General features: G+C 54.0%; 3 protein-coding genes across 3 annotated transcripts; 2 read left to right on the forward strand and 1 right to left on the reverse strand.

Moving 5' to 3' along the window:
* The first annotated feature begins 7,020 nt into the window (after window positions 1-7,020).
* On the forward strand, window positions 7,021-9,228 carry LOC104302883 (fibrinogen-like protein 1-like protein). Its single transcript, XM_009903433.2, has 4 exons — window positions 7,021-7,024; window positions 7,641-7,772; window positions 8,112-8,420; window positions 8,573-9,228. The coding sequence occupies exons 1-4, from the start codon at window positions 7,021-7,023 to the stop codon at window positions 9,208-9,210; spliced, it is 1,083 nt and encodes a 360-aa protein (XP_009901735.2). The 3' UTR covers window positions 9,211-9,228.
* A 1,220-nt stretch (window positions 9,229-10,448) lies between these two features.
* LOC104302882 (fibrinogen-like protein 1-like protein) lies at window positions 10,449-16,178 on the reverse strand. The gene is made up of 2 exons (XM_054166991.1): window positions 16,165-16,178; window positions 10,449-11,046 (listed from the first exon to the last, which is right to left on the reverse strand). Exons 1-2 carry the CDS (start codon window positions 16,176-16,178, stop codon window positions 10,449-10,451), a joined length of 612 nt encoding a protein of 203 aa, XP_054022966.1.
* Window positions 16,179-16,560: 382 nt separating this feature from the next.
* On the forward strand, window positions 16,561-20,067 carry LOC104302881 (fibrinogen-like protein 1-like protein; the record flags this gene model as incomplete). Its single annotated transcript, XM_054166992.1, has 3 exons — window positions 16,561-16,672; window positions 17,910-17,960; window positions 19,439-20,067. Coding segments are annotated over 3 exons (792 nt in total), but the record flags the coding sequence as incomplete, so codon positions are not given.
* Between the last annotated feature and the right edge of the window lie 5,085 nt (window positions 20,068-25,152).

Genomic DNA, 25,152 nt, shown 5'->3' on the forward strand with positions numbered 1-25,152 from the left:
AGATCCTTGGCATGAGAAACCAGCTGGAGAAATGTCTGACCTTCAAAGCAGGGAAGCAAAGCTCTCATGATTATTTTTAGGGTGGAAACAGAACTCTGTTTGTGGAAAGTGCTGTCACAAGGTTCTGCTCAGCACTCCAAAACATGAGGGTTGCAAGGCATATTGCAAAGCCACAGCCTCCTTGGGGAGATGAAGCCTCCTCATCCCTTTGCTCTTTAAAATCACATAAGCAATTCTAACACACACCCCTCCCCCCCCCCCTCCCCCCCCCCTTTGAAATCCTCTCTAGTAGATGCTTTGTAGTCTTTATTCTTTCAACTTCCCAAATGTTTGTGGTTATATAATGCTGTGCTGAAGTTGTCAGTGGTTTCTGGGTCACTTTTCCTGCTTCAGGATGGGAAACTTGGTGGTTCTTCCAACTTTTGCAATGCTAAGATCTTCTTCTCTTCAAGTGTTTCTCTGGGCATGCAGGAGAGAAGGGCCTTTACATCACAGCTGTCAGATGCCCATCTCTGTATGAGCTGGGAAGTAAATCCATGCACAAACACACCCCCAGCAACCTCCTCAGGCTGGAGGCTGTAGAAAACCCTCTCAGCATGAAATATTGCAGCAGTTGGGGAGTTCATCTATTATCTTGTGAGCCTTTTGCAGACTTAGGGTGAGCAGGCAGCCTCCTCTCCTGACCAGGCAGTACTTCCTTTGATGCCTGTCCTAGGCTAAAGGCTGTTTAAGAAACACTGGTACATAAAAAATCCACACACACCCCCACAAAAAAAGCTGCTTTCAAGTTGAAAGTTGTACAGATAGGAAAGAGAGGTGTCTGGACTCATTTGAAGCAGCTTTCCACTCCTGTTAAACCCTGCTGGAACCAAGGGGATTTATGTGAGGAAATGACTTGGGAACAGGGAGAAGATAAAGCTGTGTCTCTGGGGAGGTGCTCAGGTTTTCCCTCAGCAGAGACAAAAGCAAGTTTTACAAGTCTGGTTCATGCTGATTGGAGAGTGAGTCTGAGGAGCTGGTGAGCAGTAGGGGAGGTGAGATGGGGGGGTGTCACTGAGCTGCCCATGCCTCTGGTCTGACTCATGGACAGGCAGTGCAGAGCAGGGCACCAGTGGCATTGCCAGGAGCTTCCAAACACGCCCTGAGACACAGCACCTCGGGGCATGGTTTAATGGCCAGGGTGGTGTGAGGTCAGTGGTTGGGCTTGATGATCTTAGAGGTCTTTTCCAACTGAAACAGTTCTATGATTCTGTATGTCTGACCTGCTGGTTTGCAAAGCCCTTCTTTGGCTCCCTTGAAGGACCTTTAGTAACAGGGGATTCCTTGTTCCTGCCTCTGCCACACAAAATGAGAGGACATTTGGGTCCTTCCATGGCCACTTGGCCTGTTACCTCTGAGGCACAGGCAGCTGAGGTTGCTGTGGGGCTCCTTCAGAAAGGCATTTCAATTCTTCTCCTTCTTCCCCCTTCTTCTGCCCTCTGCAAGGCAGACTTTTGGCTTGGGGAGAATTCATGGACTAGCAGGAGTCCATTCTGCCCCACATGCTCCAAAGTCAGGACAAGCCTGAGTTGCACTTCTCTGCACCCCAAGTAGCTGTCAGGAACCAAAATCAGAGCTTGCCCTGCAGCCTAGTGCCCACCAGACTACACAGTACCAGGCTCAGCTCTCTGGGCATCGTGCAGGCAGGAGCCACTGTAAATAAAGCAGGACCTGAGAGCAGGACACAGCCCCTGGCTGAGTGGCTGAGGTCTCCACTGTGCTGTCCCCACCAATTCTCCCCAGAGGGTAACATGGGCCCCTGTGGTGCTGCACACTTGGAGCTGCAGGCAGCCCATGGCCTCCTGTCTTTCAGATGAAAAAGGAGAGAGCTGATAAATCCTGGAGCTAGGAGAGCCACAAAGAGGGGACCTGGGGGAGAATTTAGTGAGCAGTGGCCCAGATACATCAAACTGTCTCCTGCATAAAGAGATATCCCATTAGTGCTCCTCTTTGTGCAGCACAGCTCAGGGTACTTAACCTATTAGATGAGTGATGCTGCTTTGATGCATCCCAGAGAGACAGTGCCAAACTTTCTGTCACATTTTCCCTGCCTGCATTCAGTCAATCAGTCACCTCCAGTGGAGACAGCCACCTTGCTGGTGCTGAGGTGACATCCATGTCCCTGCCAGCAGGCAGGCAGGGTCCTGGTGGGTTGGGCTGAGCAGCACTTGAAGAACTCACAGAGAAGCCAGCTGTGGGAAAACCCTGACTCCGTTGTGTGTCATGGATCACACAGGGGATGTCCCCAAACAGCACCAGCATCACTGAGCTGCTGCCAGTGTGGCAGGGAGAACTTGGAGTCATAGAACCATAGAATTGTTAGGGTTGGAAGGGACCTCAAGGATCACCCAGTTCCAAGCCCCCTGCCATGGCCAAGGACACCTCACACTAGATCAGGTTGCTCAGAGCCACATCCAGCCTGGCCTTAATAACCTCCAGGAATGAGGCTTCCTGCCTTGTGTCACATGCAGTGGGTGTAGATCCCATGGAGACAGCTACAGATGCCCTTTTTCTTTGCTGCTAGTGGTGAAGCATCCCCCCAGGTGTGCCAGTGTCACCCCTCCTTTTCTGGCTCCAGCCTGGAATTAATCCAGCTGGACTCTAGCTCTTTCCAGCATCAGCAAGCTGTTGAACTGGACCTGAAGGCTCTGCCTTTATTCTGTATCTGCAAGCCTGGACCATGTTTTGGGGCTGGTGCTCTTGCTCAGGCAGGAGGGGCTGTTGGCAGCCTTCCCTCTCTCTGAACAGGCCTGTGCTGGGAGCAGCACTGTCCCTGGCACCAAAGTGCCCACACTCAGGTGCTGTTTTGAGGGACACTGCAGTGGATGGCCATCCCAGACAGAAACCCACCTATGCTTCTACCTGGGGGAGGTGTTTGATGAGACAAGTAGCTTAGACCTCGCAATATTCCCTGCCTCTGGGCAGAGGGAAGGGGATGCTGTGATCAAGTGCTGCAGCACCATGAAGCAAATGGTGTTCTGCTGAGCTGATAAAACCTGGCACCCACGTTGCTGCTGGGCTGCACATGCCATGAGTGCATATGAAAACTCACTGGCTTGAAAGTAAAAGGGTGTTAGAAGTGCCTCTCTGGAGGAGGGCCCCAGGGTGATGCCAAGGCATCTGTACCATCCTATTTCTTCCGTCCTTGGGTTTGGATTACCAACTGAAACGTCCTTGTGTTTCATCCCTGTGAACCCGTGTCCCCACAGTGACCTTGTGCATGCTGTGCCAAGGGGCAATGCTCACCAAGCTGCCCAAGGTTTGATGCATCCATCTCCCCTTGCCCTATCCCAGGGTGCAACTGAGCAGAGCCTGTCCCCTCCCTCTCGACCCCCAGCCCTCAGAGATTTATAGGCATTAATTAAATCCCCTCTCAGTCTTCTCCAGACTGAACAGCCCCAGGGCTCTCAGCCTCTCCTCACCAGGCAGTGCTCCAGTCCCTTCAGCATCCTTGCAGCCCTCTGTTGGACTCTCTCCAGCAGATCCCTGTCCCTCTTGAACTGGGGAGCCCCAGATTGGATGCAGAATCCCTGGTGAGGTCTCACCAGGGCAGAGTACCTCGTGGGGGAGAGCGCAGCTGGGATGCAAGCACTGAGGACGCCGGGAAGGTACCACAGCTGGGCACAGCCTCAGGCATGGGTATGGCTAAGGGAGAAAAAGGGACAAGATTACACAGTTGTGTTAATGGCTTGAATTTTAGCTCCAATTAAATTCTCCCTGGACAGCTCTTGTCCCACTCAGGCTGGTGCCAACACCACCTTGCAAAAGCCATGCTGACACCTGCCTCTACTCGAGCCTGTCAGCAATGTGCCCTAGTGGCCAAGGTGGCCAATGGGGTCCTGGGGTGCATTAGGAGGAGTGTGTCCAGCAGATCCAGAGAGGTTCTACTCTAAGGGACCCTGGTGAGACCTCACCTGGAATATGGCATCCAGTTTTGGGCTCCCCAGTTCAAGAGGGACAGGGATCTGCTGAAGAGAGTCCAACAGAGGGCTGAAAGGATGCTGAAGGGACTGGAGCACTGCCTGGTGAGGAGAGGCTGAGAGCCCTGGGGCTGTTCAGTCTGGAGAAGACTGAGAGGGAATTTAATTAATGCTTATAAATCTCTGAGGGCTGGGGGTCAAGAGGGAGGGCACAGGCTCTGCTCAGTTGCACCCTGGGATAGGACAAGGGGCAGTGGATATGAACTACAGCACAGGAGGTTCCACCTCAACGTGAGGAGGAACTTCTTCACTGTGAGGGTCACAGAGCCCTGGAGCAGGCTGCCCAGAGAGCTTGTGGAGTCTCCTTCTCTGGAGACTTTCATGAGCCATCCAGATGTGTTCCTGTGTGCCCAGCCAGCCTGTCCAGAGCCACCCTCCCCTCCAGCAGATCAACACTCCTGCCCAACTTGGTGTTTTCTGCAGACTTACTGAGGGTGCCCTCAAACTCCTTGCCCAGATCATTGATAAAGACATTAAAGAGAACTGTCCCCAGTACTGAGCTTGTAACTGGCCACCAAACTGGATTTAACTCCATTCACTCTCTGGGCCCAGCCACTCAGCCAGTGTTTTACCCTGCTAAGAGGTGGGGGGGAACCCTCACCCAAGCCACAAGCAGCCATTAGGGTTCCTCCAGGAGTATGCAGAAGCAAGTGGTGCCAAAGGCACAATCCAGGCAAATGTCAGCCACAGCCTTTCCCTCACTCGCCTTAGAGCTTCCCAGCATTGATATTTGCTTGACACAAACTTAATCTCAGTTTGAAGTGCTGGGAATAGGTACCAGAAGTGTCCCATTTATCACAGTGCAATGTTGTCTGTGTGCACAGGCACAGGGCAGCAGAGATAGGAGAGTTTGCTTTACTTGGGATCTGCTGTGAGATTTCTTCTGGGCAAACAGCACTCTGCTCACAGCTGGGAGGCAAGCACTGCCCATCTTCCAGATGCCCCAGAGGCCAATGAGGAAAAAAGTCAAGCAGTGGAGAGCAGAAATACCTGCTTAGAAGCAAATAGCCATAAACCCATGGAAAACAGCTTGATGGTGGCATGCAGCAGCTGCTCAATAAGCCCATGGCAGTATGGAGGCATCTCCAGGTTTCTGTGAGCTTCCTGAGGTTGTCCAGGTTCCAGACCTGTGGCCCAGGAGGGATGGGGAGGCTGAGGATGCTGGGAGGGTGGTGGATTTTGTCAGCATTAGAATGGGATGGGATGGGATGGGATGGGATGGGATGGGATGGGATGGGATGGAATGGAATGGGATGGGATGGGATGGGATGGGATGGGATGGGATGGGATGGGATGGGATGGGATGGGATAGAATGGGATGGGATGGGATGGAATGGAATAGAATAGAATAGAATAGAATAGAATAGAATAGAATAGAATAGAATAGAATAGAATAGAATAGAATGGAATGGAATGGAATGGAATGGAATGGAATGGAACAGAACAGAACAAACCAGGTTGGAAGAGACCTTCAAGATCATCGAGTCCAACCTATCACCCAACACCACCTAATCAACTAAACCATGGCACCAAGCACCCCATCCAGTCTCTTCCTAAACACTCCAACGCAGCTCCACAATGCCATGAAGTCTCTTCAGCCTCACTGGGGTCAGGAGGTGCAGGAGGTGCAAGTGTGGGCTCACTCTGGCAGTGGTTGATGGTCCTGGTTCTGTGGTGGATGTTCAGAGCTCTAGAAGAGCATCATCTGCTTGGCCCCCACGACTCCTGACTTCTCAGAGAGGGCTCCTGTGAGCTCAGGGTGGCTTTGTGGCCATGCCAGTGGCTGCAGTTCTGGCTGACTCTGGCATGAAACAGAAATGTTGGGAACTACAGCATGGGAAGTTCCACCTCAATATGAGGAAGAACTTCTTTACTGTAAGGGTGACAGAGCACTGGAACAGAGAGGTTGTGGAGTCTCCTTCTCTGAAGACTTTCCAGCCCTGCCTGGATGTGTTCCTGTGTGACCTGCACTATATTCTATGGTCCTGCTCTGGCAGGGGGGTTAGACTCAAAGATCTCCAGAGGTCCCTTCCAACCCCTAACATCCTGTGAGCCTGTGAGCACCTGTTCCAATGTCTCACCACCCTTATGGTGAAGAGCTTCTTTCTATCATCCAACTTCTAGTTTTGCTCCATTCCCCCTACTCTTACCACTAGCTGACACCCTGAAATTCTCTCAGCAGCTTTCTTGTAGGCCCCCTTCAGATACTGGAAGGCCATAACCACTGTTGATCCACACTGGGTGTCTGCTCCAGAAGAAAGCAGTGACATCCCTGGGGTCTCCCCCAGTGCTGCTTTGCTGCGTTCTGCTTGGCAAGGATCTGGCAGGAGGGATCCTGGATCCTGCTCAGCTGTGTGATGAGCAGGGCTGCATCACCAGGGTTGTGCCCTGTGGAGGTGGCAGTAAGGTTGAGTTCTTTTCAGTGCTGGCCAGTGACAGGACAAGGGGCAATGGGGGCAAATTAGAGCAGAGGAGATTTCACTTGAACTTAAGCAAAAACTTCCCTGTGAGGCTGCAGGAACCCTGGAACAGGCTGCCCAGAGAAGGTGTGGAGTCTCCTTCTCTGCAGACTTTCAAGAGCCACCTGGATGTGTTCCTGTGCAACCTGCTCTGGGTGACTCTGCTTTAACAGAGGGGGTGGACTAGGTGATCTCCAGAGGTCCCTTCTTTGAGGAAGCTCAGCAAATATCTCCAAACATTCCTGGGTGTGCCACCCAGGAAAAATCCTGCTTGACACATGGGAAGTGCAGAGATGCCTTTGCTGCTCGTGGGCTGTATTTGCCCAGGTTCTGATAAGGGCTCTTATCAGAGCATGTGAACAGCCCTGGGCAGGGGCTGTTGTTACAGCCCATTACCACACCCCAGGACAAGAATGGGATGGGACTGGAGGCAGCAGTGTCCTCCCCACCCCTCCCCTGGCACAGCACAGCTATAAATCCTGTGGCCCAAACCATTCCTGCAGTAACTTTCTGGGCTTGCAGGTGTCCCCCAGAGAGTCGCCATGGGTGAGTATGGGGGAGCAGGGCAGGCTGGATTCCCCAGCTTGTGGTACCCCAGAAGCTGTGCTGGTGGAGGGAGAGGGGGGTGTTGAGAGCCTCCTCTCTGATAGAGCCATCCCTTTGCTCCCACGGATGGAGGACTTGCCACAGAGGTAAGAGGTGGCACGAGGCAGACTTAAGGTCTGTGATGTTTCTCCCTGGGCAAGGGAGAAGATTTGAGAGGGACATGGAAGTCCCTGGGTCTGTTTTCAGCCCAGGCCAGCAGTTTCCTGAGCAATATCAGGGCAGAGGAGAGCTCAGGAAAGGTTTGGAGTGGGAAGAGGCAATTTGTGTGCTGCCCTGTCCCAGAGAGCGGGGAGCGCACCAGCTCTGGGTCATACTAGAGGGGTGCAGACCTGCTGGGTTACCTGCAGACCTGGTCACTATGCCCTTCTGGCTGGAGGAACAAGGGCTGTGCACATCTCACATTACTAGAACCCAGCAACAAGGTTCATGCCAGGAAGGCAACCCTGTGCCATCCTTGCAGCTTTGGGGTGACTTGCAGCTGTTTCACCTCGCTGCAGCTGGTTCCTATTGCATATTTTACTCTGATTGACTCTCATCTTGTCTCTTCCTCCCTCAGCTGCCCAGTGTGCTCCCCTCCTGTTCCTTGCCTGTGTGTTGGCCCTGCCACATCTCAGTATGAGCACCCCAAGTCTGCCCCTCTTCAATCAGTCTTCAAGCCGGGCATCTCCTGGGAACACGTTAGTGGAAGGTAGGTACATGGAAGGTAGGTACATGGAAGGTCTCCATCTGTGCCAGCAGGACACAGTTAGGATGCCTTCAGAGCAAGCTGCTGAGGGGGGCAGGAGAATGGCAGGGACAATCAGAGGGAAGGATGAAGGGGGAAAGAAGTGTTCTTCTCTTCTCTAGACTGAACAGCCCCAGCTCTCTCAGTCTGTCTCCATAGCAGAGCAGCTCCAGCCCTCATGGCCCTTCTCTGGACACATTCCGGCACCTCCAGATCCTTCTTGTAACGGGGGCTTGCAGATCTCTTTGGTGCCACCACTTCCATCCCTAAACCTCCTCCCTGCTGCTGTTTCCCGTGCTGCAGGCCAGATCCGGCTGGTGAATGGCTCCAACCTGTGCTCCGGGCGGGTGGAGGTTTGGTACCGCGGGGAGTGGGGGACGGTGTGTGACGACGGCTGGGACATGCGAGATGCTGCGGTGGTGTGCAGGCAGCTGGGCTGTGGAGAGGCAGTGTCAGCCCACGGCAGCGCTCGCTTCGGCCAGGGCTCTGGGACCATCTGGCTGGATGATGTCAACTGCAGCGGAGAGGAGCAGCTCCTGTCCCAGTGCTCGGCGCCGGGCTTGGGAGTGCACAACTGTCGGCACAGCGAGGACGCAGGCGTCGTGTGCTCAGGTGAGGAGGGGGTCTGCGGGCTCTGGGCTCCTCAGGCAATCCAAGGCTCTGTAGCTCCTTGGTCCTGCAGAGCCGGCTACAGGAGGGCTTTGGGTTGCGCCTCGGTCTTGTTGCGTAGGGTTTTATCATATCCCCTTCTCCTCCGACCCAAGGGCAGACGCCACAACCCAAGGACTGCAGTGAGATCCCTCCTGGCAGCCCCAGTGGTGTCTACGTGATCCAGCCCACAGGACTGCACCCCATTGTGGTGTACTGTGACATGAGTATGGCAGGGGGGGGCTGGACAGTCATCCAGAGGAACAACCAGACCACAGAGATCACCTGGGCCGAGTCCTGGAGCACCTACAAGTACGGCTTTGGGAATGTGCGCAGCGAGTACTGGCTGGGCACTGAGTACATCCATCAGATCTCCAAGCAGAAGGTCTACCAGGTCAGGTTTGTCCTCTGGGATGCCTCAAACAACAGCACCTTTGCAGACTACAGCCTCTTCTATGTGGAAGCGGAGTCTGAGGGCTACCGGCTGAGGCTGGGAAGGTACCTGGGGAAGGCAGAGGATGCCATGACCTCAAACACTCCCACCACCACTCATGACAACATGAAGTTCTCTGCTAAAGACCGGGATCAGGATCTTCACAGCAGCAACTGTGCCTCCAGCTATGGGGGTGGGTGGTGGTACTCGGCCTGTTACGCTGCACGGCTGAACGTCAAGGGGGGCATAACCTGGCCCAGATTCTGCAGTGGGAACTGCAAGGCTTCTGCCATCCTCATCAAACCCATTACCTACTGCTAGAGCTTTGGCACTGCCCGTCTGCACAGGGCATGATGCCAGTCCAGTGCCCTCCTAGGCCTCTCTTTACTGGGGGAGGAGCAGGCTGGGTGGTTGCAGGGCACATCCTGAGCTTCCAGGAGATTATTTTCTTTCACCTCTTTTGCAGAGCTCCTCTGCTTCCCTGGCTGGGTTCTTCCCCTTTGGTCTGTTTTTGTGTGAACTGCTCTAGAATCAGACTACCCTGTACTTCTGAAACATACCTGCTCTGGAGAATAAAATGTGCTTTGAAAACATAGTGCTTGGATGAGCATCATGGGGAAATGTCCTTAGCTCTGCAGAGCATCAGTGCTTTGCTCTTCAGGGGTTCTGTCACCCTCTCACTAGCTGGGGCAGAGGAATTGTAGAACCAGAGAATTGTTTGGGCTGGAAAAGACCTCTAAGATCATTAAGCCAAACCAGCTCCCCCAGCCATGGCATAGAACCAGAGAATCGTTTCGGTTGGAAAAGACTGAGACCAACCATTCTCTAACTCTACCAAGGCTGGTGCTAAACCATGACCCTCAGCATCACACCTCTGGGTCTTTTAGCCACCTCCAGTCTTTGAGAACCCTTTCAGTAAAGAAGTTTCTTCTAATCTCCAACCCAAACCTCCCCTGGTGCACCCTGAGGCCATTTCCACTTGTCCCGTCACTTCTTACTAGGGAGATGGAGAGGAGCAAGAGGAGGATGAGTCTCAGGCACCAAGTGCAGCAAATGGAACCCCCATCATGAGCACAGAGTCCCCCAACAGCCTCCACCACCTGGGGGCCTCTGCTGCTCCCACGTGGCTGTGGCAGGCAGACACAAGGCAGCAAAGTCTGGCTCCAGGGTTTATTGCAGCTGATTTCTCCCACCGTGGGTAGCAGAGCTGTGGGGTGTGCGGGGCCCGGGGAGGCAGCAGGGCCTGGGCAAAGCAGGGACGCACGGATGGCACAGGGAGGGGAACTTGCACTGCCTCCCCCTCCCCAGCACAGGAGTAGGTGCACCCACCCCGAGCCAGCGCCTGCGTCCCATGCCAGCCGGCACTGCGGCACTGGGCAAAGCTGCTCCACGTGCCCAGGGCTCTGAGCCCCAGAGCTGGTGACAGTGCAGGAGCTGAGGGTGGCACGGGAGGTGCGGCGGGGCTGGCACAGGGCCGTCGGCAGGCACAGGAACGGGGCACTGAGCTGGGGGCGGCGGCGCTCCCACAAGCTCCCGGGGGGCTGGGCGCTGCGGCACGGTCAGCACACGTCGGTGGGTTTGACCAGGATGAGGGAGGAGGAGCAGTCGCCGTTGTCGCAGAAGCCTGGCCACAGGATGTGGTTCTTGGCATTGAGCAGGACGTTCTGGCACTTGTCGTACCACCAGCCCCCGTAGTAGTTGGCGCAGTTCCCACTGTACTGGTCCTGGTCCTTGTCGGTGGTGCTGAACTTCATGTTGTCGTGTATGCCTCCCTTCTTGGGGTGGTAGCCGGTCAGATAGTCGTCCCCGTCCCCAGAAAAGCGGCCCAGCCTCAGCGGGTACCCGCTGGCCTCGCTCTCCACCCTGAAGATGTCGTACTCGGCGGAGTGAGTGACGTTGGCTTTGTTGCGCACCACGAAGCGAGCCTTGTAGGTGCCCTGCTGGGTCAGCAGGTGCAGGTACTCGGTGCCCAGCCAGTGATCGCCCTGCACGTTCCCAAAGCCGTACTTGTAGGTGCTCCAGGACTGCTTCCAGTTGAGCTCAGTGTCATAAGAGTTTCTCTGGACAACGGTCCAGCCCTTGCCTTCGGTGTCCATGTCGCACCAGACCACGCGCGGAGGGGATCCTGCCGGCTGGATGACGTAGACCCCGCTGGGGCTGTTCACAGAATCATAGAGTCACCAAGGTTGGAAGAGACCTCAAAGATCATCAAGTCCAACCTCTCACCCAACACCTCATGACTACTAAACCATGGCTCCAAGTGCCACATCCAATCCCCTCTTGAACACCTCCAGGGTTGGGGACTCCACCGCCTCCCTGGGCAGCACATTCCAATGGTCAACAACTCTCTCTGGGAAGAACTTTCTCCTCACCTCCAGCCTAAACCTCCCCTGGCACAGTTTGAGACTGTATCCTCTTCTTCTGGTGCTGGTTGCCTGGGAGAAGAGACCAACCCCCACCTGGCTGCAACCTCCCTTCAGGCAGTTGTAGAGAGCAATAAGGTCTGCCCTGAGCCTCCTCTTCTCCAGGCTAAGCAACCCCTGCTCCCTCAGCCTCTCCTCATAGGGCCTGTGCTCAAGGCAAGAGCTGAGGGCCCTGTACTGGAGTATGTGCTGGCAGGGCATTGCAGGGCAGCTGTGCTGGGGCTGCTCATGCTGGATCTCACTGGGTGCTCCACAACCAGTGGAACGTGTTGGGGAGGCCTCTCATCTGCTGGTGATTGCCCTGCTTTGCAGCTCAGGTTTGAGTGCAGCGACCTGCTGTCACTCTGTGAGGCATGGGGACACCTGCACCCAGCACCCTGCTACCTGGCTGCACTCAGTGATGGGCAGCATGACTGCACACAAAGCTGGCAGCTCACCAGCTGTCCCCCCAGCTCCTGTACTCACTGGTCTGGAAGCTGTCTGCACACTGGGCTCATGCAGAGCAGAAGTGTCCCCACCACGATGGGCAGCAGCACAAGGTTCCCAGGGAGCAAAGCTGTCCCAGCCCGGAGCCCTGAGAAGTCCCCATCACTGCCAGGATCCCTGGACAGCTCCCTGGCTCCTGAGGAGCTCAGACCAGGGAAGGAAGAACCGTGGGATCTCCTGGGATGGTAGGAGCTGCAGCTTTGGTGGGACAGCTGCTGGATATGGTCCTCAGCTCCTGGTTCCCCACTGCTGTCACTTAGCTTGGAGAATCAAGCTTGGAGCTCTAAGATCATCAAGTCCAACCATTAACCCAGCACTGCCAGGTCACCACTAAGCCATGTCCCTCAGCACCACATCTGCACTGCATTCAAACACCTCCAGTGGTCCCTGGGCAGCCTTGCTTTTCTACTTGCACTCCCCAGAGCTCCAAGTGCTGTGGGAAAGGAGCTGTGAGGAAGAGGAGAACTCACCCATCACTGTCATGCTGATGGGCAAATGTCAGGAGCCTGAGCAGTCAGTCCCACTGCCCTCAACTCCATGCTGGCCTCTGCCACTGTGTAGCTGGGTCTCCTACCCTATCCACACCTCCCCTGTGTGAGGATCTCAGCTCCCCTGTTTGCACAGACCCAAATTAATCATTGTCTGCACATCTGGTGGCTTCTCTTTGCTCCAGGGTACACACAAGTGTGCTGAGGTGTTTTCCCAGGGGATGGAAAAATACTCCAAAGCTCTAGATGTGGGGTGGTTATCACCTGCAGTGCAGGGGACCTGCCCAGCACTTTAGCCTTTCTGGGGATCTACCAACTGCTGCAGGGCAATAAAGGAGCTACAGGAGAGGGGAAAGGCAGACAGAAGGGAAGCAGTGTGGGCACCAAGGGCAGAGGGGAGATTGGTACAGTTTGGAGATCAAAGAGGGTAGGGCTTTGGGGCAATGGTTTGTCAACAGTTACCAGCACCCAGCATGTCACCTGTGATGGCCAAAGGTCTGCCTTGGCCTCCTTCCCTGCAGAGAGCTTCCGAGAAATCAGCCCCAGAGCTGGGCTGCAAACACTGATGCACTTTCCTGACCCTGATCACTTCTTTGCTGTGAGGGTGCTGGAGCCCTGGAGCAGGCTGCCCAGAGAGCTCGTGGAGTTTCCTTCTCTGGGGACTTTGAAAAGCTGCCTGGATGTGTTCCTGTGCAGCCTGCTCTAGGCAACCCTGCTTTAGCAGGGGGTCAGACTAGATGTTCTCCAGAGGTGCCTTCCAACCCCCCCATCCCCCACCCCCCCTCTGTGACTGTGGGATCAGTGGAGGCTCCAGGCTGAGGGCAGTCCCCTTTCCTGGGGGCCACCCCTGACCCCTAGATGCTTGTGACAGCTCTGAGTCAAAACAGGCTGGGGGGGAGTGCCTACCCCTTCCCCTACACTTCCCTTCCTTGCCCATGTCTTGGTGAGAAGAAACAGGCTCAGGAAGGCTCTGCTGACCTCCTGTTCTTCCTCACTGCATGTGAGGTGGGCATAGCCCTGACAGCCTGCTCCAGGCTAGGTGCTGTCTGGGAGGGCATCTTAAATACACTTGTGACCAGCTTGCCAAGCAGCAGCTGCAGCTGTTGGGACCACATCTGTCAGGGGAGGTTTAACTCACTTCACACATTCCTGCAAACTTCCAGGACCGGGCTGGAGCCTCCATCTTGTTCCCCTCTTGTTTCAGTCCTTTTTTCATGCAGTGCCTTGGGAAGCATCAGCAGGTCCTCACCCATCACCTGCGGGCTGGACCCACGTTGAGACTGTCCTCTTGGGCCAGTTTGTACTCCTGTGTGTCACCAGCAGTGGCTCTTTGCCTGGTTGCAGTACACTCTGTCTTCTAGAAGGTGATGCTTCCATCAGCTGCAGATCCCAGCAGGGCAGTGAGAGCAGGGGAGGAGCAAGGGGGCAGTTGTCTGCCCTCATCTGCACAGGAGGCTCAGTCCTCTCCTCTGCATCTTCTCCCTCGCTCCATGATTTAGCTCCATGTGCCACCTCTGCCTGCCTCAGCTGGGCTTGCTGCTCCAAGGCTGCCCATGCCCCATCACCACTCCTCCAAAGGCTGCCTTGGCTGCAAGGGGTCCTCGCTGCCAGAACTTCTCTTGAGGTTATCAAGTGAGGGTGGCAGGAGGCACTGAAGGGTGGCAGCAGGCAGGGAGACAGCAGGAAGGGTGACAGCAGGCAGTGATGGACTGGAGTGTCCACCACAGCTTGGCACCTCAGCTTGGGTGTGGGCAGCCAGTCCTGCTGCTGTGCAGCTTGGGGGGACTGGTGCAAAGGGCTGGGAAGGGCCTGGTCACCTTGTGGAAATTTGGCTGCCAGAAATGTATCAAAGAGAAATGCTCCTGCCCCGGGTTAGCTATCAAGGGGCTTTGGGAAGCTCTTGTGAAAAGAAAAGTGCTTCATTGAAAGGAAACTGCTGAGGAGCACTCTTGGATCTGGTCTAAGGTATTCACTGCTGTCCAAGAGCATGGCAGAGAGAAGTGCAGCCTGGAGTTGGCAAGAATCCTGTTTTCTGTGTGATTTTGGAGCTGGTGATTTCACAAGGGGCTGGTGTGGAGCAGTGGAAGATAAGTCCCTTGGTGAAAAACATCCTCCTTGCTCTGCTGAAAGCAGAGTCATTGGAGCAGCTCTCAGAGCAGGGACCAGGCAAGGCACAGCGAGGAGCTGGCACAGTGGCAGGCTGGGCTTGTTCTGGGACCTTCACCACCACCTGCCGGTCTTCTGGAGGATGGCAGAGGTGGAAATGACACCTGGGGATGAAGGCAGCATGGGACCAAGCTGCCAGCCTTGTGGCAGCAGAGCCCATGTGGATCCCCAGCACTCTGTGGAGCATCCCTGGGCTGTTGCAGGGATTGGCATCAAACCATCAAAGGATGCCTCACCGTGGTCCTAGACTGGTGGCACTGAGTTACAAGGCAGCATCACCAGGCTATGCCACTGCCCTCCTTAGCACCCCCTCCCAAACCTGTGCCCTTGGCAAGCTGGTTTCAGACTGGGCTGCTCAGTGTCCAAGGTGCAGTGTCAGAGTGTCTCTGAGCATGGGAAGCCAAACTCCTGAGGCAACAAGGGAATCATAGAACTGTAGAATCATATTGGTTGGAAGACACCTTTAAGATAAGTCCAACTGTTAACTGCCAGGTCACCACTAAACCATGTCCCTCAGCACCACATCTACATGGCTTTTCAGTCCCTCCAGGGATGGGGACTCCACCACCTCCTTGGGCAGCCTGTTGCAGGTCTTGACAATGCTTTCAGAGAAGACATTTTCCCTAGTGTCCAACTTAAACCTCCTCTGGCACAACTTGAGGTTATTTCCTCTTGTCCTGCCACTTGTTACTTGGAAGAAGAAACCAATCCCCACCTCACTCCAACCTCCTTTCAGGGAGTTGCAGAGAGCCAGAAGATCTCTCCTCAGCTTCCTTTCCTCCAAGCTAACCCACCTCAGTTCTCTCAGCCACTCCTCAGAAGGATCTGCTCTCCAGATCCTTCAGCAGCTTTGTTGAACTTCTTTGGACCTGCTCCAGCACCTCCATGTCCTTGGAGTGAGGAGCCCAGAGCTGAACCCAGTGTGTGAGCTGCAGCCTCACTAGTGCCAGGTAAAGGAGGACAACCACTTCCTGCAGTCCGCTGCCACAACTCCCTCTTGGCCGAGGCACCACGCCAGGGTAGGCAGACCCTGAAGGATGTCTGACAGAGATTTCCAGCATGGGGCAGGTCACAGGATGTCTCCACAGCATTTAGCATCAAGTCCTGGAAGTAATAACCGCTGCTCACTCGGCAGTTCGACGGAATTCTGAGTGCAGAGCAGCTGCTGTTTGCTGAGCTTTGTTTGAGACCTCTTATCACAGGAACACAGCAGCTGCCCTGTGAGCCCGCAGGGATGGGGGCAAACAAACCATCAATTTCCAGCCCTGATGGCAACTGGAAGATGAGTGTTGTAGTTTGGCCCCACCTCCCCTGCTGAGCCCTATATAACAGCAGGGTTGGACACCCTGTCACCAGGCCAGACCTGCCACTCTGCGGGGTGCTCACCGGGGCAACATGGGTGAGTGTGGGGTGGGGTGGGATGGGATGGGATGGGATGGGATGGGATGGGAGGATGGACTCGATGATCTAGAAGGTCTTTTCCATCCTGCTTAATTCTGTGATTCTGTGTGTGATTCTGTGGGATGGGATGGAAAGGGATGGGATGGAAAGGGATGAGATGGCCCTGGGCATCCCTGTCTCCTCTGCCTGCCTCTAGGCTTCTCTGCCCACACTGCAGGCCTGCTTTCCCCATTGTTTCTGGCCTCAGGAGGGTGGGATAACCCTATTCCAGCTGTACCTCAGCAGGTCTCTGTGACTCTCCTGCTCCTCACTCTCTCTCCTCCATTCCTGACGGGGTGATGTTTTGCTCAAGACAAGCACACTGGTGCTGGCTTAACATCCCAGTTCTGGGGCCCAGAGCCTGTGGCTTTAGCCCAGACCCCAGCCAAAGAGAGGATGTCATCACTCTTGGAAGCTGCCAGTTTAGACCTGTAGGTTGTGGTCAAAGCCCCTGTTTCTCTCTGGGGCTGCACACCTCTGTAGAATGCTCATTGTTCTGCTGTTCAGCAAAGCAAAGGGGTGATCAATGTCGTGGATTTCTCTGCTCTGTGAGGTGGTTTTAACTCCTGCTGAGTGTTGTTAGCCAGTTCTCTCTCGGGGTGGGGGGTGGGGGTTGCATTTCCAGACTCACTGTGTGTCTTCTTTCTCCAGCTGCTTCTCCCTCCAATCTCCTGCTCTTTGCCTCCCTGCTGGCCCTGCTGGCTCCTCTTCTTGCTCTGAACATTGCAAACCTGGAAAACCTGAAGGCAAAGCCAGAAGATATCATTAATCTGCATTCAGGTGAGCCCCAGCCTGCTGTGTGTTTTCTCTCTCACATCCCTAAACGCTGCTCACCCAAGCGCTGGGAGCTCTCTCTTCTCTGCACAGAGATGGAGATGAGGAAAACAATCTTGGGGAAGGGCAGGCACGCTCAGGAATAAAAGGAACCTGATCAAACCTTCCTGCAATTTCAGACCTTAAGCAAACACCACCAGATTTGGCAGCTCAACCTCCTTTGTTGTTGGCAAGGCTGTAGGTGGTAGCTTCTTCTAGAGAGCTGTAGAGACTGGAAGGAGGACCTTTCCTCTTGCTGTCTGTAGTTTGTCTGCAGCCATGAAAGTTCAGAGGAATTGTGTCTAAGTGACCAGCCAAGGTGCTTTCTGAAGCTTGAACATGGCTACAGGGCACAGGGAACTCAGAGGTCACACCACTGACAGAGTTCACACGTGGGAGGCTCTTGCAGAGCACATCTTGGAATGCAGCTGGAGGTGGGGAGATTCAGGATGGAGGTGAGGAGGAAGTTCTTCACCGTGGGAGTGGTGAAGCCCTGGAATGGGTTGTCCAGGGAGGTGGTTGAGGCCCCATCCCTGGAGGTGTTTAAGCCCAGGCTGGATGAGGCTCTGGCCAGCCTGATCTAGTGTGGGGTGTCCCTGCCCATGGCAGGGGGGGTGGAACTAGATGATCCTTGTGGTCCCTTCCAGCCCTGACTGATACTATGTCACTATGATCTTACAAACATGGGTGCTGTGAGTGCTCTTTAAGGAGAGCATTGCTGCCTTACATGGCTGTGAGCCCCTTTTCTCCCTCAGCATTTCTGAAGCTCTCCATGAGCTGGGTGAACACATGAATCCCTTCAGCCACCCCTGAAAGGCAATGCAGGTTTGCAGCAACATCACTCAACAGCTCAGTCTTGGTCTGAAACCACCCACACTCCGTTTCCTTCTCGATCCTCCTCTCCTCAAGCATCCCTGTACCAATCACCATTTGGAGGTGCAGTCCACGCTGTGCAACCCCCTAGAGCCACGGTGCTGAGTGGACCAAAGGGGCAGGCAGCCACTCAATGACTTCAGTGTTACCTTCCCTCATCCCTCTGAAGGAGTTTACAGCCCAAAGCTCCCACAGAGGAATGGAGACGAGCCCAGTGGCATTGCTGCAGTGCCCTGCCAAAACCTCAGTGCCTGTGGAGGCTGAAGGGAGCTCGGTGCTGGGCACAGAGCTGCTCACCTCACTCTTTCTGTCTTTTTCTCCCCCCATGCAGATACATATGGAGAGGACTCGAAGAGCAAAGTCGCTAACCCGCAGCAGCGCAGTAAGTGCCCCCCCTACCCCCACCCCCCAGGGAACAGGGAGAGGCAACAAACCTGGGAATAACCTGCAAGAGCTCCTGGGGGCAGGACTTGATGTGCTCCTCCACAGCACATCACAGAATCACAGACTCTTAGGGGTTGGATGGGACCTCTCGAGAGCATCCAGTCCAACCCCCCTGCCAGAGCAGGATCACCTAGAGAAGGTCACACAGGAACACATCCAGGCAGGTTTTGAGAGTCTCCAGAGGAGGAGACTCCACAACCTGCCTGGGCAGCCTGTTCCAGGGCTCTGTTACCCTCACAGTGAAAAAGCTCTTTCCTGATGTTCATGTGGAACCTCCTCTGCTCCAGATTGCACCCATTGTCACTTGTCCTATCACTGACATCCCTGAGCAGGCTCCATCCTCCTGGCACTCACCCTTCACATCACCATAAATGTGTATAAGGTCACATCCCTCAGGTTCCTCTTCTCCAGGCTAAAGAGACCCAGCTCCCTCAGCCTTTCCTCATACAGGAGATGCTCCACTCCCTTCAGCATCTTTGTGGCTCTCTGACAGACTGCTTCAATGACTCTCATGGCAATGCCACTCAGCCATCTCTTGTGACTAGTGATAGCTTCACACTGAACTGAGCCTTACAAGATCCCAAAGGACGTTGCAGCTATCACTCACAGGTCTCAAGTCCTCTCCTCAGCTGTGAAGCTCTTCACAGGGCAAGCAGAGGATGTGCCTCCCAAACCATGCTGGCTGGGGTTTCACAGCTGGCCAGCAGGACCTAATGGCAAGGGAAGGAGGTTTTCTCCTTCCCAAGCCCAGGCATACAGTGGATGGCCAGGGCTGCAGGAACAGCCCACTTGCTCATTTAAGCTTTTATATAGCAACATAATGAGCGCCCTCACCAAGCCAAGCTTGGACCTCTGTATTGTTATGAGGGATGAGAAACATCTGAGCACTGGGGAAAGATGAGGATGCAAGAGCCTGAGCCAGAAGGGGAAGCAAATTCTATGCTCATACCCTCAAAATAGCTGCATATTCCCTCCATCACTGCATTGCCTACACTTACAGTAAGAAACAGCCCTAGATGTTGTGCAGCAGTGGATGATCAGATTGGATGATAGGAAGAAGTTCTTCCCCATGAGGGTGCTGAGACACTGGCACAGGTTGCCCAGGGAGGTGGTAGAAGCCTCATCCCTGGAGGTTTTGAAGGCAGGCTGGATGTGGCTGTGAGCAACCTGCTGTAGTGTGAGGTGTCCCTGCCCATGGCAGGGGGGTTGGAGATAGATGATCCTTGAGGTCCCTTCCAACCCTAACAATTCTGTGATTCTATGTTGTGCAGCAGTAGATGTTTTGTACATCTCTAGATGCTGTTCAGCCCTAGCTGTTGTGCAGCAGTAGATATTGTAACCCCCTCCAGCAGGGACAGACAAGCAGACTCAGGGGTTGCTTTGCCTCTTGCTCCTCCATGCTCTCTCCTGCCTCAGATTTGCCCAAGGACTGCAGTGAGGTCTCTGCTAGCAGCCCCAGTGGTGTCTACGTGATCCAGCCCACAGGACTGCACCCCATTGTGGTGTACTGTGACATGAGTGTGGCAGGGGGGGGCTGGACAGTCATCCAGAGGAACAACCGGACCACAGAGATCACCTGGGACGAGTCCTGGAGCACCTACAAGTACGGCTTTGGCAACGTGGTCACCGAGTACTGGCTGGGCACTGAGTACATCCATCAGATCTCCAAGCAGAAGGTTTACCTGGTCAGGTTTGTCCTCTGGGATGCTTCAAACACCACCAAGTTTGCAGACTACAACCTCTTCTACGTGGAAGAAGAGTCCCAGGGCTACCGGCTGAGGCTGGGAAGCTACTCGGGCTCAGCAGGAGATGCCATGGGCTCTACAAGTACTTCCTCAGTGCATGACAACATGAAGTTCTCTGCTAAAGACCGGGATCAGGATGCTTACAGTGGCAACTGTGCCTCCAGCTATGGGGGTGGGTGGTGGTACTCGGCCTGTTATGCCGCACGGCTGAACGTCAAGGGGGCCATAAGCTGGGGCAGCCTCTGCAGTGGGAACTGCAAGGCTTCTGCCATCCTCCTCAAACCAGCTCCCTACTGCTAGTGGCGTTTTCTGTCCAACCTGAATCTACTTTGGGCTCTGCAAGTAGATGGGAAAAGCTAAAACACATCACGGCCAACCCTAGTGCGCCAGGGAGCCTCTGTGGAGGTTGGTGGCACCCTAGCTCCTGACGAAAGCAAGGCATTTTCCTCTTCTTCTCCCTCCTGTAGATTCCCTCTACTCCTCAACTGTGCTGTTATCCTTTGGCTCAGGGTCAGATCATTTTGATTGTGTTAATAACCAGAGCAGTCTCTAGCAAAACCTGGAGTGGCCAGGTCTGTGGTGTGCTCCATCCAGAATGTGAAACATCCCATCCGGTGAACCCACATGGCTCTGCAAGTTCATTTACAGCCTTAATTCCAGGCAAACCACCTAACTCCCACTTGCTGGAGATCTTGCTCGGGGTACCAATGTGCACAGTGAAATCCCCACTCTGTACTGTCTGCATTTCTGGCTTAATAGTTGCTAAATGTTCAAATAAATCTATATTGAAAGAAAAAAAACATACCCCAACCCAAACCAAAAGAACAGCAAACTGCCTCAGCTGTGAAAGTCTCTTTGAAACCTTTGAAGTGGTTAATGTGTTAGAAGGTTTCCACCACTGAAGCTCAGCTTTCCTGTAGGACAGGCATTTGGGACTGCAGGGCAAAAGCACCACAGAAGGTGGTAGATGCCTCGTCCCTGGAAACATCCCAGGTCAGCTTGGAAGGTCTCTGAGCAGCCCGAGCTAGGTGCAGGGGTCCCTGTTCACTGCAGGGGGTTGGATCAGATGACCCTTTAAAGGTCCTTTCCAACCCAAACCAGGCTGTGATTCTGCCACAAACAAGACTTGAAATACTGCTGCAGATTTCTGCCTTTGCAGAGAAAATGCAGAGGTCACTGAGCAGGATCTGTTCCCTCTGGCAGGATCAAGCCTTTGGATCCATCATTAGACCATCAACCCACCAATGCAAAGCAGCAGTTCCTGAAAGGATCAATATGTTCCCTTCTTTGAGGGGAGGAGCACACAGAATGGCTTAGGTTGGAAGTGACCTCAGAGATCACTTGCTCCAACCTCCCCACCATGGACAGGGACATCTCTCAGCTAGACTTGGCTGCTCAAAGCCTCATCTAGCCCAGCCTTGAACACCCTCAGGGAGGAGGCATCCACAACCTCCTTGGGCAGCCTATTCCAGAGTCTCACCACCCTGGTACTGAAGAACTTCTTCCTAAGATGCAGTCTAACCCTGCTCTCCCTCAGTTTCAAACCATTCCCCCTTGTCCTGTCTCTAGACACCCTTAGGAGAAGTTCCTCTACAGCCTTCCTGCAGGATGCCTTCAGCTATTGGAAGGCAGCTCTGAAGTGCCCCCACAATCTTCTCTTCTCCAGGCTGAACAACCCCTACTCCCTCATCCTGCCCTCACAGAAGAGCTGCTCCTGCCCTTGGGCCATCACTGTGGCAGATGCCATCCATTTCAGCTTCCAGCCACTGTGGTATCCATGTGCTAAAACTTCCTCCAGCAGCTTGAGCTCTGGAGAGCCTTTGGCTGGGTGAGGTGAGAGCTGCCCTCTTCACAGAAACAGAGAGCCATGGGCTACCAAAGGGAAATGGGTGAAAGCAAACCTTTTGCTGATTTCATTATGCTTGGGGGGGTCGGGGGAGGGGATTTTGGTACACTGTGGCTTTGCTGGGTCCCTGTGGCTGCCTTTCCAAGTGGTATTTCTCTGCCTGCCTCCTACCACCTCCTGCTCAAGCCCCCTTTGCAGTGAGTCATGAGGTGCGTGACAGGCAAGAGGAGGCAGCTGCCAGCTCAGGAGGTCTGTGCTCAGTGTAGGAGATAATAACTTCAATAAAATGTTCTCAGCTGTCAAACTTGGGAATTTCTGCTTGCATTTAGAGAAATCTCTCTCTTTTTCCTTTCCTTTTTTTTGGGGGGGAGGGCTAGCTCTCTTGCCTTAAGATAGGTTTGGAGATGTGTGATTACAGTGTCCCTCTGCTCACAGCCTCCCCTCCAGGACCTGATGCTGTGCAGCACTGGTGTGGTGGTAGGCAGCAGCTCCCCCTGCACTGCGTTCCCATCAGCACTGTGCCCTTCCACAACGGGAGGGATGATACCACCGGGGGTCCCATCCTCACAGAGAGCCTCCTGAGCTCTTTCTCTTGCCATGTCCTCCTCTTATCCCCAAGTCGTGTCACTTCTGTCAAGTGATACCTTGCCTTTTTTCTCCGGGGTTGCTGTGTGTCCCCAGGTCACTCCTGCTGCCTCCAGAGGGGCTCAGACAGCTCATCAAGTAGCAACAGAAACACGGGGCGGCAAGCTGGCCCTCTCCAGCAGGGTCCTCTTTCTGGGCAAGCAAGCTAGCACCCATCGCCATCGGGAGATGCACTTCAAATGCAAAGCCGAGGTGAGAAACGCGGTCTCGTTGCTCACATTTCTCCTGGTCCCCAGAGGGTGCTCTCGCCACAGGGTTTGCCAGGCAGCTCCCTGTGGGTGCTGCCCTCTGTTTCTACCCATACAGCTTCTCTGGTCTCCCTGAACATGACAGATTCAGGCCACCAGCTTTGCTGCTTGGTTAATAATAAAACTTCCACAACATATCTCCCTTCTATCTTACTCCTGGTGGCAATGGCAATAGTTTCAGTCCTGGGTGGGGGGGTGGGGGTTTGGTTGGTTGGGTTTTTCAGGACTTTAAATTTGCCATTTTAAGGACTGAAGCTGTGCCAGGGGAAGTTTAGGCTGGAGGTGAGGGGAAAGTTCTTCACTGAGAGAGTTGCTAGCCATTGGAATGGGCTGCCCAGGGAGGTGGTGGAGTCCCCATCCCTGGAGGTGTTCAAGAGGGGATTGGACGTGGCACTTGAAGCCATGGTTTAGTCATGAGGTCTGTAGTGACAGGTTGGACTTGATGATCTTTGAGGTCTCTTCCAACCTTGGTGATTCTGTGATTCTGTGACTTCAAAGGATCTCCATCTTGAGGGACTAAGCTGAGAGCTGTGTGTTCCTCTGCACCTATGCAATACCCTTCAGGTTTCAGTCCAGCCCATCACCATCCATCCCTGTAGGGACTGCACCTTTCAGTGGTCCAAGCTCTGCCTGGGTCAAATGCAGGCTCCTGTGCCTGTGCAGGTCCCAACAACTCACAGTTTCCTCGGGTATTAATGAATCCAACCTCTTTGTCCCAGCACCTTTCTCCTCCCAGACAGAGGCTGCTGTGCAGGGTGTTGGGATCATTGTGGGGAATTGCTCTGGGAACTGTGATCTCTAACCTGCCACGAGGCAGTTGCATGTCTTGGGACACCATCTCGTGGTGCACTCAGGACCACAGCTCCCTTGCCTCACTCTGAGACTGTTGCATACCTCTGGCTGTGCCTCCTATTGCACATTTTAGGGTCCAAACAGCCAGTTACAGTGCTGCAGCCTGCCTGTTCCTGTGTAGGGACACCAGCTCTGGTCCACTCCTTGCTGGGGAATGTTCCTCCATAGGATCCAGCACCTCCTTTCCCAGCCTGGGTGCCCTTCACCCATGAGATTTCCCTCCTCTGAAGCACAAGATCAAGGATGAGGGAATTATGATGTCCCTAAAAGCCTCACTGATGTATTTCTCTGCTTCCTCTCAGACATATGTTGTCCCAGAGGACTGAAGTCTGCCTGCAGTGGGTGAACAGATGGCAAATGATCAAATGATCCTGGGCAAAACCATGGAAAGTCCCTTTTGCACAGCATGGCCCTGCACAGAAGGGTGATCCCAGGAAGCTGGCATATCTCTGTCACCTTTTTCTCTTGTGTCTTGCCTAATTCTTTATTTCCCAGGACACACATGTGCCCATTATTGCTTCAAAATGTCTGCAGACAGTACTCTCTACATTGCTTCTCTCTTCAGCACCTTGACAGGCAGCTTGGAACAGGCTGACGTGGTTGTGCTGAATCATGGTAGGAGGAGAAGGGGTGCTGGGAGGGAAGGGAGCTACAGAGCAAAGCAAACTCTGGCTGAAAGCTAAGGAAATGGTCTCCAAGTGAGGTGTGCACCAGTTGGTGTGAAAGATGTCCAAACCAGCTGTTTGTTCATGTCCTTCTTCCAGCCCTGAAAAATGCCTTGGCTGGCTGCTCACTGCTCTGGAGCACCCAACAGGACTCACCTGCGTGCTACAGAGAGTGCCCTGCTCCATCTGCAAGCTGGATGAAGGTTCAGATGCCTGCAGCCATCTCTATCAGCTTTTTGCCACTCCTTATCCCAGGTTTTCATCAGAGGTCCCTAAAAATTGTGCCTGGGTGATCTCCAGGCATGTGTGCTTGTGCCAGGCTGTGGAGCTGGGAAAGAAGTTGTCAGAAAGTAGAGGGGGAGAGGGAAAGAAATTGCCAGAAAGTGGAGAGAAAAGGTGATTGAATCCTGAAATTATATCTACTTTGTCCCTCTGCAGCTCTGGTCAGTGAGGAGATGCTTGTGACAGAGATCTGGCTGCTTTGGCAGGTACTAAGCCCTGGCAAGAACTCTCAGCATGAATGCTGTGAGATGCTGGCACAGGTTGCCCAGAGAGCTGGTAGATGCCTCAGGGATTCCTAGAAACACTGCAGGTCAGGTTGGACAGGGCTCTGAGCAACCTGATCCAGTCAAAGATGTCCCTGCTCACTGGAGAGGAGTTGGACAAGATGATCTTTAAAGGTCCCTTCCCACCCAAACCATTCTATGATTTATCAAAGATAAGCTGGCATGCAGCAGAGGAAGAACACCAATCCCTGCCTGCTTACATCTCTCTGGACATCTCAGGGGTGAAGTTAGTCCATTTTAAGGACCACATGACTACAAGGTGTGGAAATCCCACTGCACCTGAGCTCATTGTTTTCGCCTCTTTGGTCACAACAGCCCCATGCAACGCTACAGCCTTGGGGGAGAGTGGCTTGAAAGCTGGTTGGCAGAGAGGGATCTGGGGGTACTGGTTGACAGCCAGCTGAATATGGGCCAGCAGTGTGCTCAGGTGGCCAAGAGCATCCTGGCTTATATCAGTAATAGTGTGGCCAGCAGGACCAGGGAAGTGATCTCACCCCAGTAATGGGCACTGGTGAGGCCACATCTTGAGTACTGTGGTTAGTTTGGGGCACCTTGTTACAAGA

This window comes from Dryobates pubescens, chromosome 13, assembly GCF_014839835.1.
Source record: "Dryobates pubescens isolate bDryPub1 chromosome 13, bDryPub1.pri, whole genome shotgun sequence".
NCBI lineage: Eukaryota > Metazoa > Chordata > Aves > Piciformes > Picidae > Dryobates > Dryobates pubescens.

Excerpts from the sequence above, each read along its gene's own strand:
- LOC104302883 (XM_009903433.2), top strand. Across the intron at positions 7,773-8,111 it reads TGGGAACACGTTAGTGGAAG|GCCAGATCCGGCTGGTGAAT; the intron begins GTAGGTACATGG and ends CCCGTGCTGCAG. Across the intron at positions 8,421-8,572 it reads CGCAGGCGTCGTGTGCTCAG|GGCAGACGCCACAACCCAAG; the intron begins GTGAGGAGGGGG and ends CTCCGACCCAAG.